The sequence below is a fragment of the Limanda limanda genome, chromosome 3, assembly GCF_963576545.1.
Source record: "Limanda limanda chromosome 3, fLimLim1.1, whole genome shotgun sequence".
In the NCBI taxonomy this organism is placed as follows: domain Eukaryota; kingdom Metazoa; phylum Chordata; class Actinopteri; order Pleuronectiformes; family Pleuronectidae; genus Limanda; species Limanda limanda.
In genome coordinates, this window is record NC_083638.1 from 21,116,524 (window position 1) to 21,132,117 (window position 15,594).

At 41.1% G+C, this 15,594-nt stretch overlaps 1 protein-coding gene across 3 annotated transcripts in view; it reads right to left on the reverse strand.

Annotated features, from left to right (window-relative positions):
- Positions 1-1,988: 1,988 nt before the first annotated feature.
- Positions 1,989-15,594, reverse strand: part of furina (furin (paired basic amino acid cleaving enzyme) a) — a 78,458-nt gene continuing 64,852 nt past the window's right edge. For all 3 annotated transcript variants that reach the window (XM_061067943.1, XM_061067944.1, XM_061067942.1), the window contains exons 10-16: positions 14,960-15,060; positions 13,800-13,903; positions 13,444-13,561; positions 9,460-9,639; positions 9,239-9,363; positions 8,282-8,404; positions 1,989-6,848 (exon numbers count right to left, since the gene is read on the reverse strand). In XM_061067943.1, coding sequence (XP_060923926.1) covers positions 6,241-6,848; positions 8,282-8,404; positions 9,239-9,363; positions 9,460-9,639; positions 13,444-13,561; positions 13,800-13,903; positions 14,960-15,060 — 1,359 coding nt within the window. In that variant the 3' untranslated portion in view covers positions 1,989-6,240. The remainder of the gene's footprint in view (positions 6,849-8,281; positions 8,405-9,238; positions 9,364-9,459; positions 9,640-13,443; positions 13,562-13,799; positions 13,904-14,959; positions 15,061-15,594) is intronic.

Below are 15,594 nucleotides of genomic sequence, written 5' to 3' on the forward strand. Positions count from 1 at the left end.
GGCCTGTACTGCTGCCATGACACGAGGTGATGATTGAGATGCTGTGGCTTCACTTTTGGGGAGCAGACACAGTTTACTTATACAGTGGCTGTAGCCTTGCATGTTGAATGCAGGACTTTCAAAGAACTTGGATTTTTCCATTGTGTTTTAACAAAAGTAAATTACGAAAATTAGCTAAATTCTTCTCTCACCACGTAGAGTTGAAGTTTTACAAGTATTGTGTTTTAAAAGAGACATATTTTGCCATTCTGTTCATGGTTTTAATTTGAGTTGTTACTTGTAAAGGTTCACATGCTCAAAAAAGCATGTGTCCCCTTTACGTGTCTCGTTGGTGGAAAGGCTATTGGAGCACAATTTTCCCAACAGGGAGTTTGATGCAGGTTTACTGCTGAACCCAATATGTTACTACACATAAAACAAAGAGGAAATGATTTAAAAAATTGCTTTAGTGCTATTTACCTTTGAGCATAGCCACTGTGCTGTAACCTTCCCCAGGTGCAGTTTTTTTTTTCCTCTCAAGTCCACTGTTCATACTGTAAAAAACTGCTGATGTTTCTTGCTTAAAAGAAGAAAAGCTTTACAGTTTCTCTTTACCTCAGCGTGAACCCGGTCTCACGTCATTACTTGAATTCATGACTTGGTTGGTGTTGGGAGCAACTTCTCTGTTGTAAAGCCATTGGCTTAATAACACCAGCCATACATCATCAGATACACTCATTATACAGGCTGGAGAGAAGAAGGGACAGAAACACAGAGACGTCCTAATGCTGCAGTCCCCAGGGTGCGTTCACACACCACAGCAGATACACTGAGGCTACAAGCAAAGAATGATCCTTTACTTTGGGGTTGTTACGTAAAGATATCACGGGTCATGTCGACCTTATTCTAATCTTTTCAATCTAATTTATGACATCGCAGGACTGGGAGTATAATTTAAACTATTTTAAACCATGACAACAGGGACTTCAGCAAAACAGAATCATTTTGTGAATACCTCAAAGAAATTAGGAAAAAAAATACTTTTACAGGTGACTGAGTTTTTTTCAATCTATTTAACACATCGCACTTAAAAGCACAAAGTGACTCCTGAGCACTCACATTGAAGAGTGAAAAGAAACGTCAGCTTTCGACCTAGTTTGGTGGTAATCTGTGCAGTCGTTTGTCCGATAATCCTGATAACTAACTTCCTTGGGGAAGATAATATTTTTGACCTGATGATCACAATGGAAACATTCATAAATGAACAGCTCTCTAATGTCAGTAAACTTCCTCCACTACAAAAAAAACTTCATCATACAATTGAGGTGTTATTTGCTTGATGGGGGCCTGTAACTTTATACCGTTTTATTTTAGTGTGTAAAAAAAAAATCAGCATTTGCAGCAAATGTTTAAAACAAAAAAAAAAATTGTAAACCAAACCTAGTTTTAAATTGTTCAAAAAACTAGTGTCTGATTATATTATATTACTCCGGTAAGATTGTAAGCAATTAAAGATAGATGTTTAAGACATTGATTGTATTTTTTATGTAATAATTATATCTATGAAATTATTAGTAACTTCAGTTGTTAATTTCAGTTGAATTGAGTAAAAAGTGACGGAATGATTCCATTAAAATTTAGTGAATTGTTAAGTAGCAGGGAAATTAAACACTTAAGTGAAGAACATTAAAATTATACTGTATAATTATTACTTATCTCGTTTGTCAGGGGGGATTTTTAGTCCACGAAACTCAGAATAACCTTTCATGCAAATCCCACAGAGTTAAGTGTTGGTTCCACAAAAGAGCAAACATTAGCTCTTTCACTTTGCATATAACTCAATTTAAACTGCTGAAACTTGTGCTTAAAAAAGGTTGTTCAGTGAAGGGCTTATACTTAATATTGACTGTTTACTTTGTTCTAGTACTTTAAGTAAAGTTGTTCTATCACTCACTCTACATTAATACCACCAAGTAATGATCAAAATTGTTCAAGTGAATAAAAACACATTAAAATTTGCATAGATCTTTATTTTAGTAGAATCTATAATTGACATCAATTAAATAAAAGAGAAAAACAAGAGCAAAAGAAAAAAAAAATCCTTAAATTACAAGAAAATTACACTGCACCATTCATTTATACAAAAATAGGCCTTATTTTAGAGTTATGTCCCATATAAGATAGTCATTCTTGTTCACTATTCATAGGTCACAAATCTGTAAGGTACTGTGTGCAGCCACAGGCCAGGAGCCTCCAGAGGAGGCGGCAGGAGGTCAACCGAGTTGTCTGAGGCTGCTCCACACACCGCCCCCTGTCACAAAGTGTTTTATTTATACTTCAACAAGCATGTGCACACACACGGACGCACGCAGATCTGATTCAGCCCTTAAGTTAATGGAGATGGGATACATTCTGCCTCCTCCCGCCACAGCTGCTGAACAGGGTGTCTCAAAACAAAAAGGGCAGAGATGACAGGATGAGATCAACATGACACTTTGAACGCAAGCGAACGGGTCGATGGACTGTGACAACCTGAAAGCAAAACGCATCTAAGCACTGCATCAGACACGATGAAATGATTGTCTTTGGTTATGCCAAAGATATTGCTCAGATCAACTCTTTCCGACTTAATGCGGATCCCCTCCGGCTGCGTCCTGAGGGCGGACCTCAGCTCCGCACGACATGAATCAGTTCATATAAAGACAAAGTCTGTGTCTTCTTTTCTTTTATAATCAGAGACAACAATTTGCAACGAGAGCTTTTTTTTTCTCCTAACATTCCTGTAACTTTGTATATTAACAGGCTTCACACTCCAGTGCCAATGAAGAGGTTGCCTTATAATTAGGAGCAGTTTTCTGGCACGATTAGAGAACCTCTAACTCTTTTTTAGTGTGGCGTTTCCATCACGTTCTTGCAGTGAAAGGAGAACACTGACTGCTAATGGTTTCTCTCTCCGTGCTCTGGAAGCACTCGCTACTTAATGCCTGTCTGCGTCCGTGATATTCTTAAAAGTTTAAGACACTTGAATACTCAGAGTTCATCAGTTTAAAGTTTTCAGAGTTTTATCAAGCTGCAGTGACGACAACATGATGGATAAATGATTTCATGTGTGCACTTTTGGAGAAACTGTTGTGTTTCTGGAAGCAATAAGAATCTCTTCTAAGGGAAGATGTAGAATATACAAAGGCTGACTAGACTGAGCATCAATTATCCATAATAATGGCATCAAACTGGTAGACGTCCCACGGTATTGTTCACCTAAAAGGGCAAATTCAGAGCCTCCAGAGTTTAAGAAAATAATTTGCAGAGGCAATTTTGTTGCCACAACAGATAATGAGCAACATTATCTGTTGTTTGCACACTTAACCATGATGGGTAGCCAATAATATTTGGTGTCTCCAGTCTGAGGCTGCAGTTATTCAATTTTTGAATGAGTGTCTGTCTTAAAGTGGGGATAATCAAAGCCTAAATGGCATTGGGCACTAATGTACAGCACACAAACAGTATTAACTTTCTCTAAGGCCACATCCTCTGGTTGGTTTCCAATCCAGTTTAGTGCTTTCTGGTGGAATCTGCCACGATAAGCCAAATGTGCTCCACCTGCACTGGCCATCTGAGATGAATTAGGCTTCCTGGCACAATGTTGTGTTTGAGAGGACACACACCAGCTCTTCTCCATCCATCTGCACAGGATTTTTGGCAGGTTTTAATTTTCTTTATTCTCTGCTGATTTTTTTATATATTTTTTGTCTTTGACCAAACTTTTTGTATTCAAATCACATTCAACTCTACACGCAGTCTTCATGTGTTTCTCCTTCTGAGAAGGCTTCCCAACACATGCTGTTACATTAAAATGGATTTGTTTTGTGCGGTTGTGCACCTTCACCCCCAAAATAAAGGAAATTGATTGTCAGTGACAGAAGTGAAAAAGGTTTCAACCCCAAGTGGAACAGTCTGAGTAGAGACTGAGTGCAAGAGGTGAGGAAAACAAACGCCCACAACTATTTTACATCGATTTCAGCACTTAAAACGCTGGCCAACAAGATCTATGGGCAAACCTTATATTTTCTATTACAAAGCCGACGGCTGCCCATGAGCACTGATCATAAAGGCAAACACACACTTCAGGAGCGATAGAGGACTAGGATTTACACAGCAGCTTTACAGTTTCTGAATTGCAAATTGCTTGTTTTCTCTTCTACAACACAGATTTGAGTGTTTTCATATCTGTCCTAAATATAATGTGACCTCTATAATCATTTAACAGCTCCTCTGACTGCATATGAAACCTTGCTGAATGATATGAGAGGTAGATAAAAGGATGAGCAGCTGCAGTTTTGTATGCACGTCATCACCATGACAACCTCTCTCAGCAAGCTCCGCTGTGTTTCTACTAGCAATAATAATAATCAGCATTTCAACAAAGCAGAAAAAGAGATCAATAGATTCAATGTGGCTACACTGGATTAAATCAAGAGCTGCATATTTTAGATCATAACCTGCCCGGAAGAAAAATCACTCTAAAACTATCTTCCCTAAAGGTATAATTAAAAATCTCTCAGAATAAATAGTTCAGTATCATTCAGAATATAATTAATTGGCAAGTACACTGAGAGATGATCTGAAATTCAGATTAGATGAAGACTGGAAAGGAAGTGCAGAGACGCTGACGAGATGTGGAGACTCGACGCAGGATTTCCAAACAATATCCAAGAATTGAAGAAAAAGAGCAGGAGCCGTGAGATGAGGGAGGAAAAGAAAGATTTAAGTCAGAAGGCAGATTCATTTTTTCTCCACCTTTGACCACACACACACACACACAGACACACACTTTGAGTCATTGTGATATGAGCTGTGTATAATAGGTGTTTGTGGTGCTAATGTGCTCCGACTAAAGGGGAAAGCCTTAATGTATCGTTGCCATTTCTGCTCCGTCAAGAAATCAATCACAAGTAACTCAACAGCCGCCAGCTGCTCGGAGAAGCTCACGTGCTCGACGGTCCCACATTGTTCTGGGTCCCATCAGCATCTCAGCTGCTTCTCTCTCAGCCGCAGGGTGTGAGCACGTTAGACATTAAATATCCCCTGAAGGGATTGTGCCTCAGGGTTGATAGAGTAGCCAATCTGCAATTCTCTGTGTGTGGTGTGTGTGCAAGTTTGCTTTTAATTTATCAATTTCTTGGGAGCCCTCCATGAGAATTTAGAGTTTCTTAACCACAATACGTTCTGTTCATTGAGAATCCCAGAAGGCAGGAAAAACGTCGCTAGTTGTGTGACTCAGTTTGTTCTGCCAGAGCTTAGAGATCGTTCCAGATCGTGTCAACAATAGAAGAACTGAAGCCCCCCGCCCCCCCTAATCAAACATGGAACAATGAGATTGTAGATAAAAAGAGCGACTCAATGAAAGATGGATTTCGCTCCAAGTAAATTCAATAACCGTCTTGTAATGAAAAGGAAGATGACAGATGACGTATCCAGAAAGCTCTCAGCCTCTTTTGTTTCTCTGACTCTCGACACAGAATTTTAAATCACCAAAGTCTGGACATTTCTTTCTCACTTATTAAGCTTTCGATTTTTAAAATGTACTTGTAAAGCACTGAGGATGAGAGGCTTTTCTGAACAGACGTTTGGACGTTAATGTCACCAAACAACACTGTGGGTAGAATTATATTTGTTGGTGTTATCAGTTGTTAAAGTTCTTAATGTGACAGGAGCAGCTTTAGTTTTCTCTATAAAAGGGCACAACAGTATTCATCAGATTTACACGCTCACAGACACACAACGTCATTCAGACATGTGTTCGTTCTCACACAAACACACATGTCTACTTTTCACAATCGACAATCTCGTCTGGCTACTGCACTGAGACTAAAGGAAAGAGAGAAATAGTGAGAAGGAAATAATAATCATTTGCTTACTGTAGGAAAGGGGAGCTGGAGGGGGAAATGGACTCTGCACAGACACTGGGAGTGATTGAGGGTAAGAGGAGGGAGAGAGCCAGTTTAATAGAAATGCGTTGATGTGTGAACAAAGCAAAGCTTGGGCCATCCCGAGCTCTGAGAGACAGCAGCTTCCTATCAGGCCTCCCACAAGCAGAGGGGAAGACAAGACCCCAGAGCGGGGCTCAGCTGAAAACCCAGGCGGACAGAAAAAGAAAAAGGGATGACTGTGAAAGGACAGTTACCACAGCCCTGAATTATCAGAGAAAAGGGCCTGACAGGATCTTAAAAGCAGGAGAAAAGGAGGGATGTGCGGGAGGCATTAAAGAGCACTTTGTGTTTTGATAAAGGCAGTCCTCTCATTGTGGACGTCAAACTCTTCGTTATCGGAGTCTGTGTTTACGCCGTCATCCCCCCACACTGTCGGAATGCCACGGTAAGACACCACCCTATTTCCCCCGAGGCTGAAACTACCCCCAAGACCGCCACCTCCCTCCAAAGAAGGCAGCTTGATGACGGCGCCTGAGCGCAGCTGCAGCATCAGGAAGACGCCAGCGAAGGTGGCGATGATGGCCATGCAGCTGAGCACGGCAACGGTGATGGGCAGCTGGGAGCTGAGCTGGACCTGCGTGTCATGGTTACCCGGGCCCACTATGAAGCTGCCAGGGGACTCGCGCATGTATTGGTTGAGATGCACGCAGGTGCCAGAGACGCTGTCCAGGGAGCTGTGGGGGGGGCAGGACAGGCAGGCCTCGGGGCTCAGGCTGCTGCACGTCAGGCAGGGCGGTGGGCAGGGAAGGCAGGCTGGGACGGAAGCAGGCGATATGAAGTTTCCCACTGTGTAGTTCAGGGGTCGGGAGCCCACTGAGTAACCCGATGGACATTCTTTCACACAGCCCTGCTGAAAGAGGTAGTCGCCAGCGTTGCATTCTGTAACACAGAGAAAGAAACTGAAATTAACAGTCACACTCAACTTTTCCCTCCTCATAGGAGTCAGGACACATAAACAGAGAACCAGGACTCCCGCCCAGTCACTCATACCTCAGAGCACAGGAAACATGGTGAAAGAATGATAGCTGTGTCTCTGACAGGGTCCTTCTGTCCCCAAACAAACACCGACACAGTGCTCACACCAGAAATTATGATCTATGTAAATGTGATCCACGCCTGCCAAAATTTCTGTCAGCTTATTTCTTGATTTTCTTACTTGACTTAAAAGTGAAGGGTTTACTGACGACGTATACTCCTGTCATTTTGTTGGACGTCATTTAAGCTGTCTTCCCCTTTTGCTACAGAGCCAAGATGGTGAATATTGAGAATAAGGAGCATCACTCTTTATGATCATTGAATGCATTGTGTACATTTGTCCGTCATGCTCTCAAAATAGCAAGTGTGCACTTGGAAATATGCAAATTGACTGTGTAACACTTCTGTTTTCACTCATCCACGGGTCATTGTGAGATGGTTTTGAGGCAATTTCACTTTCATGTTACCACTTCCACTTTTTTTAGTGCATCACTTGCTTGCTAAAACAAACGGATGATGAAACGCTTTGCAATTGATTTGCCGAGACGTTTAAATGGACGGACCCATTTCCATTTGCAGCAGGTCCAGATGCAGACCATTGCCTGTGATAGCAATTAACAGACTCTGGCTTCCGGGGGTAACAGAGCTGAAAACAGGAGGGTGAGTCAACACAAGGAGGAAAATGTAATTTACAACAGCAGCTTGTCAACTTGTTCAAAAACAAAGAAAAAATAAGCCCAAAGTTTTTAAACCCTGTTGCTCTACAGAATACATAATGATCAAAATTTTAATGATTACATTTAGGTAGCCCTCAAATGATTATGTTTATGACGTTTTCTGTCAGTATGTACATACTTCTGACAGCCTGTAGAGGTCAGACTGTCACTATTTCAGATAACATGTAGTGTAGGTGGACCTGGCACTGTTAGTGGGAGCTTTAGACCTTGAACTGGATTTGGATTCAGTAGGAGACTGCAGTGTGGAGGACAACATTAAACTTAGATCAGATGATGAAAAAGACTTGGGGTAAAAATTTAATTTGATTTCATCAGAAGTCAGATCTTCATTCAAAGTTGATACTTATACTAAAGAGACTCCTGATATGATGCATGTGTGACTTTTAAGTAGAGCAGCTCACATTTGGCACAGAGAGACAATGTGAGCACACACAGCTGAGCACATACGGGATAATATTTCATCCCGTTCACCTCATAGTATCCAGGCCACTTCAGTTATCACATCTCCACATGACGCTGTCATTATCCTACCAGTCCTCAGCTGCTGTGACAGAAACTACCTGTGAGGACCAAACAGGAGACCAGCGACATCATTCTTACCAATGCATATCTGCCTTAGGTCCAGGGTCTTACAGCTGCTGCTGGTGGGCTGCGGCGTCTCAGACGAGCTGGATGATGCTGAGCCGGAGCCATAAAGCACCAGGATGAACTGGGTCAGAGTTCCTAAGTGGAGAGATGGAGAATAAAAGAAAAAATAAAAGAAATTAACAGAGGGAAAAAGTAGGCCTGTCAAAATCAGCAAGGTTCTAGCTCTCCCGAGGGTGAATTTGTCAAATGTACCCTCCACTTATTGTAGACTCTAAGTTTCTGCATTAAGTGACAGAAAATTACTCTGGAAAGAGAAGCAATTTGAAGACAGCATGATTTCACTTTGAGCTTAATAAGTGTGTCATAAAGTGCACATCTCAGTGTAGGGCCTTTAAGAGGTCCCACTTTAGTAAATCACCTTCATAAGGAGGGAGGTGTGAAGTGTTCTACATCTGCTCTCTTGGACTAAAAAACGCATAATATTTCTGTCTGTCTGTCATTTGCTCCACTTCAAACTTGATGGTTTTTGTTTGCTGAGGATCCTGAGACGGGTCAACTATAGGATTTTTTCAATGAGCACTTTTCTGGACCACAACCCTCGGGACTGATATTTAGTGTGTGTGAAATTTGGTGCGGATCCAATTAAAAATCTGGATCTAGGGAATTTATATTTGGTTTTATAAAGAGACTGTTGGGACTTGGCGGAGTCGTGTGCCTTAATGTCACATGCATTAAGTAGGACTGACTAACCCTACTAATAAAATTATGTCTTTATTTAAAAATGAAAAATTGATATCTTAGGAAATGTGAAGAAGGAGCTTTCTTATTCTATTTTCAGACATTTCAACTATCAAACAATTATTGAATAATTCAGAAAAGTAAGCAGCAAATGAAATTGAATATGCAGGTGAACCGAGAAAATAGTTAGCTTTTTTTAAATCTGTTTAATAAATGATGAAGGTGTTTCACCATAGTCGCTGGCACCAGCCACATTCTCAATCTCCAGTGTCCACGCCCCCGTGGGGTTCTCATCCCAGGAGTGGGTGGTCATGAAAGCCCAGTCATTAAAACCCTCCGATGAGTAGTCATGAGGCCTGCAGGAGAACAACACGCAGGCAGGGTAAATGCATTGTGTTTACCAACGGTTACTATATATATATCTGTGTGCTTATGCAGTTGTGCGTTTGTACCTGGGGTGGAGCATTGTGGAGCGTGTGCCTGCAGGACTAATGAGGTGGATAGCCAGGTTTCCCCTCCGGTTGTAGGACAGGGTGAGCCGCGCCTGAACGTGCTCTAACGAGGTCACGTGACTGTCGGACCCAATGCAGGCGCCCACGCTCATGTTGATCGATAGATGGCTGCCAATATTCCTGTCAAATGCGAGAAACGACACATAGCAAAGACATGTTAAGACAGTGGCGCGCAGGTGTGTGTTCCTGCTTGCGTGTGTGCATGCCTGCTTAGTCTTGCCCTGTGAGTGGCTGAAATCATTACTGGTTTGTTCTAAGCTCGGGATAAGCTTCCTTCAAGGTAAGTGTGTGACAGACATTTTGCTCGTAACCAGTGCGTGAGCCTGTGATGAGTTTCTGGCCTTGAACAGGATTAGTCGCTCAGAACCTGTTGAATCAGTGTCCTCTGAGGAAGTAAAGCTGCCTCCTCTTGTTACATTCCCACCCCTCCCTCTCCCCCTCCTCCTCCTTCCCTAAATCCGCTTAGGAGATTACACGCATCCACAACAATTCTGAGGAGGAGAAGGCAGGCGTGAGGTTTTAGTGACACTGAGGTGCCCACATTATAAACAGGATGTCGTGTGATCACTCGCTGTAATAACATTTGAGACTCTCTCAGAACTTATCTCACATTTTCCATGAGATGTTAAAGCCCAACATAAATGCTTTGACCTGGGAAGCAGCCACACAAGAAAACAATCTTAAACAGGAATTTACAATGAATTTGCAAATTATTGTGATGCAAAATGACTTCAATGTCCCCTTCAATACTTTCATGTTAGGCTACTGAAATGCATTTTGTTGTGGTTCTGGGCAGAGTCACAAAGGGAGGTGGAGGAAATGGAAATTTATACAAATTGCTGCTAAAGTTTTTAATCATTGCCAGCTGACCACTGCAGCACAGTCATCTGTGATTTAAGGCCTGAGAGATGTTTGTGGCACTATAATAGTCATGATGGCAGAGAAGAACAGAGGGATATGCTTCAAACTTGTAAACAGACTTGAGTCACTGTAACTTTGGCCCTTTTTATCAACAATATCTCAGTAGCAGCTGCATGCTATGGGAAATCTAAAGGACCCCTGTATAATTACACAAGAACTATATTGTGCTGTACAATTATTAATATATATTATTTCTGTTCAACTGTGTTTTTACTTGACATTCTGCATGTGCAGCACATATGGGCAGCATCACATGCACTTTAAATATGCAATTTATCATTATTTCAAATTGTTCTAAATCCTAACGGCAAAGATCCTTTAGAGAAATGAATGTGAATTAAATCCAGAGTGTTTCGTGCTTTACAGAACCACCAAAAATATTCTGGGAAGCAGCCAAGCCTAAAGAGCTGCCATCCATTTGGTAGAGTATGCTACAGAGAAACAAGAGAGTCTCTGAATCATAATTCACTTTCTGAAAAGATATGTCAGAGCTTCAAGCTTATGCCAAACTCCAGTTTGTTGAGTTTATGGTAATAAAATATTTTGGATCACTGGTGGAAGTATATGATAAAGTCTGGTAAATCGTCTTTAAAGTTTATATAGACAAGATGTATAAAAATAAAAGGTACTGTTGTAAGTTGTTCCTAGAATGCTTGAAATCCTCCTGATGTCCAGATCATCAATAAACAAAATTGTATTTAAAAGAGAAAATCCATCATTTCAGTTAGCGAGCAAGTCACGATAAAGTCAGCTTGTGACAGTTGTCAGGCAGCGTGGAGTAATAGCATTCTAACCAGATAATTAATTCATGAAGTCTGTGTGTGCGTGCGTGAGTGTCTGTGTGTCTGTGTGTGTGCGTGTGTGTGTCAGTGTGCGCGCTGTGATCCGAGCTCCTCCATTCTTTTTTAAAGTGCATGTTAGACCCTCCCTGGGAAATTGCTGTCCTTCTTCCACATTTATAAAGCAAGCAAACATGACACCTGTGTGAAAACATTATTTTTTCACCTCTTCTCACACTGTGACGCAAACATTGCAAACACACCTGTAATCTTCTCACCAACATGCTATTATTCTTCAAACATCACAGCAGCTACACTTCATTCGTCAGTCTATGGGCACGGCTGCTGCCATGCCGGCCTGCATACAGAGGTTCCAACACCGACAGGAACACCAAGCCACAGCAAGGCAACTAGATGGATTTTTTTGGGGCTCCGCTGTGCTCACCATTCATCAAAGCACAGTCCATTTTCTGATGAAAACACAACGGTTGTCTTACTGATATAATAAAAAACACAAAATGAAAACCTCTATCAGTCTGGAAATCATAAACCTCTTAGCCACAGAACATCACTTAGAACCTCATCATCGCTCACTCTACAGCCAAAGTAAACGGACAAATACTGTAATTGGTATAAGGTTGATGATGCTGATTTATTGCAGATGTTGATGTATCAGTTCAAGTACCATTTCTCCTTTCTCCTTCTTGAGAATAGTGTCATGATCTTTTTAGGTTAATGACAATGAGCCCCTACGTGCTCATTTATGTCACCTCACTTCAAATAAGTAAGTCAGCTAAACACCTACAACACAAATTGAATAACCTGCCTCGGCTGCTGCTCCCAGACGCTCCGAACATCTGCTCCGAGCAGCTAACGGCTGCAGCAGTACAAAAGACAGAGAGAAACCTCAAACCTTAACGGAGCACATAATGAAGAGGAGACGCTCGACTGTATTTAGGCCGCGACAGCGGGAGGAGGAGGAATAAAATGGCTGAGAATAAATATTATATTACAGGAATGCAAATTGATAGATAGATGATGATTTCTCTTTTAAATGCTCCCTTTAGAGCGGAGCAGCTACACCAATACACATGGGTGCACACTCCAACACACACACACACGCACGCACGCACGCACGCACGCACGCACGCACGCACGTGAAGAATGACAGCTCAGTCATTCGCGAGCATCTCATCCTGTCATGGAGCAGTTTAATGTCGATTTAATTTATCACACCCTGCGTATCATACGTCAGCATTATCTCGTCATGCTTTTTAATCACAGCAAGAGTTAATGTAAAACAACAATGCAACAATCAGTCAATACAAACAATGTATTCACTGCACACCCAATTGCTAACATTTCATTTATTGTGATGACATACTTACTGCTTTTATTCAATCGTTTTTAATTCATCTCCATGAGCACGTCATCTTTATTGATTCCCGATTGTCCTCTTCATATTTTATCTTTTACTAACTTATCATTTTCTAATTAAAGGTTTGTGTTATACATTCTTGTTTGCTACGTGCTGCTGCCATCTTAGCCAGAGCTCTCTTGTAAAACAGATTTTGTTTTCAAAGTCAGTCCTCCACAGCCGCAGATGACTTTAAGAAGTATTTTATTCATGCTGAATAGTTAACCTCTTCTCGTTTAAATCACAATATATGTCAAATCAGTGGACTGCCCCTATAAGTATAATTACAAATTTTAACTTTCCAAAAAGGCTGACGCTTTACTTTTCAAAATCAAAACCACCATTTAAATATTTTGCTTCAAATAATCTCTTCAAATCCAAAACTTTAAGTGTACATCAGAGCAGCACATTGTGACTTATTGTCCAGCAGGGGGCGTGCCTGAAATGCCACAGTGAGGAAATACAGGAGTTGTGATTTAAAGGTAGAAGAACAAATTGTGGGTAAAGTTAAGGCGGCTTGCCAAGTTTGTAAATTGGAAACATCTCTCAGCGATGTTGGCTTGTAACACAAGTGAGGCACTGGAGGCACCTTCCGACGAACGCAATGACATTAATTCTACAATGTATTAGGATTAGGCTACGTGGGTTGCATATAAATCCAATCAAACTAATTACTCATTAGCTGCAATTAGTGTGAACTAGATTATAAAAAACAGCTGTAATATGAACAGACACTTGTAACCAGGGTCTTGAGATACATTTAATGTGCTGTGTGTGTGTGAGTGAGTGTGTGTATGTAATACCAACCTTGGCTCAGAGACCATGGTGATCACACATTTCCTCTGCGGCCCCACGCTGGTCCACGTCTCTGCCAGTGATACAATGGCACTGGCATCAAGAAGACCATATCCATATGAATGGCTGACTGAAGAGACAGAGAGAAAAGAGGAAACGGACACATGAATGGTGGCCTGCTGATCGCAGAATCGTCAGATGTTAGAGACCAACTACTATACGGAGCTGAACGGTGTGGATCCCATTTAAAAATCTAACACAAACTCTAAATTCCTTTGCATTTGGTTTATTAGCCAAACAATATTGATGAGTCTCAAAGGGCATCTGGAGCTACAGAGGGGCGGACGAGAAAGTAGGAGTTGCAGTACCTTTACGTCCAACCCCATTGGTCCTCCAGTCGTTGGTGAGCAGGTGGGCAGGGTGAGAAGTTCGTACAACCAGATGTTGCATATCCCTCCAGGTCAGGTTTTTACTGGAACATGTGAAAATGCAGGCAGGCAGAGACACACACACAGAGACACACATCCACACACACACACAGACAGATGGTCAGGCATACTAAAATCAAGTTGAGGCACTCACACAGATCAAACAGACGTCTCTAACAATACATCCTATAGTCCCAACCTGCAGGTGGACAGCTGATTAAATACAGAATACAATGAAGCAGCATTTGCATTCTTTCCTCAACTACACTAAACCATTAGTCAACACATGTTTGAAGTCCGTCTCTGCCCTTTAGCAAAATGTGTTGTGACGAGAAAGAAAACCTTGCCGGTTTGATGGGAACAGGCCGAGGGTTCACAGGAGCTCACTGTTGTTGTTCTTGCTGTGAGCCGCTGCGTAACTGCACTCAACAATCTTATTTCCAATTTAGTGAAATTAGCCATTTTTGTTTAGCAACTTTGCTCAGTCTCTCCAATTAAACCCATTTCTAAATGCAAATCTATGTCGCTCACTTAAAAAGACTAATTACTCATGATTCATTATAATTCAGATTGTTCTGATGTTCATGTTTTCCTCCTCCATTAGTCCATCATAAAGAACGATTTGTGCTTGCTGTGCCATTTGTAGAAGCACAAGTGAAAATTGTCAGAGGCTGGGTGGTTAAAAAGGAAGAAATATGGGATAATGAAGCAGGACCAATGGTTAAAGCCTGATTTAGCAGACTATTTCATTTATAATTGAGGTTCTAAAAATCTGCACAAAATAAATACCTGTTGCTAATAAATGAATAATTTACAGTTAGAAAACACACATGATACCATTCAGGTAACAATTAAAACGGCTCAGGTTTTCCTGAATATTTTGGTTAATATATTTTCTCAAAACAAAAATCATCCACTGGAATAATTATTTCAGAATCTCATCACAACATAATATTTTAGAACTTTTCTTTTCCATAGAAACGGATTAAAATCAAATAAAAGCAGTGAATAATGCAGATATGAAAGATCAGAATGAGGCTGTACAGCTGAAGAGAATTGCGAGGCTTGGTAAGAATCAGAAAGTGAAGATAAGCACTTACTTGGCCTCAAGGGCAAGAGCGATGATCCCAGCCGCCAGCGGGGCGGAGGCAGAGGTGCCTGTGTGGGAATCTGTGCATTTCGATTTCAGGTCTGTGGTCACCTGGGGAGGATAAACACGGTGGTCTTAAATAGACACCAAAACACAGATTCTCTGAGGGCTTGTATTTCACTTAAATTTAACATAAATGCAACACATCCCCCATTCATTATTTTGAATATGTTACGTCCAATACAATTAACTAAAATTAAATAAAATTAAATAAAATTTGAAAAACACAACAGGAAGCCTTTTTTGCATTGAGTGGCCATATTCCACACTTTTACTTTGAGGTACTTGTACCAGGGCTTACATCAGATCAACTTCAAACTGAGATGAGTGTCATCACAAAAAGATGGACATACAAACTACTCAAAGATCGATTTTTCGTCACAGGTTGTGACCCTGGCGTGGCGTCAAAGTTTGATTACACGCCATTAAAACACGATGTTCGCAGACATACATGGACCATGAATCCTTTGATGCTGAGCCGTAAACAAACAACTCCACTCCTGCATTAAGAGCGAGCGAAAACCAAGGTGAAATGTTTAATCAAAGGGTCTTTGTATAATTCAATAATTTCTAGATTTGTGAAGG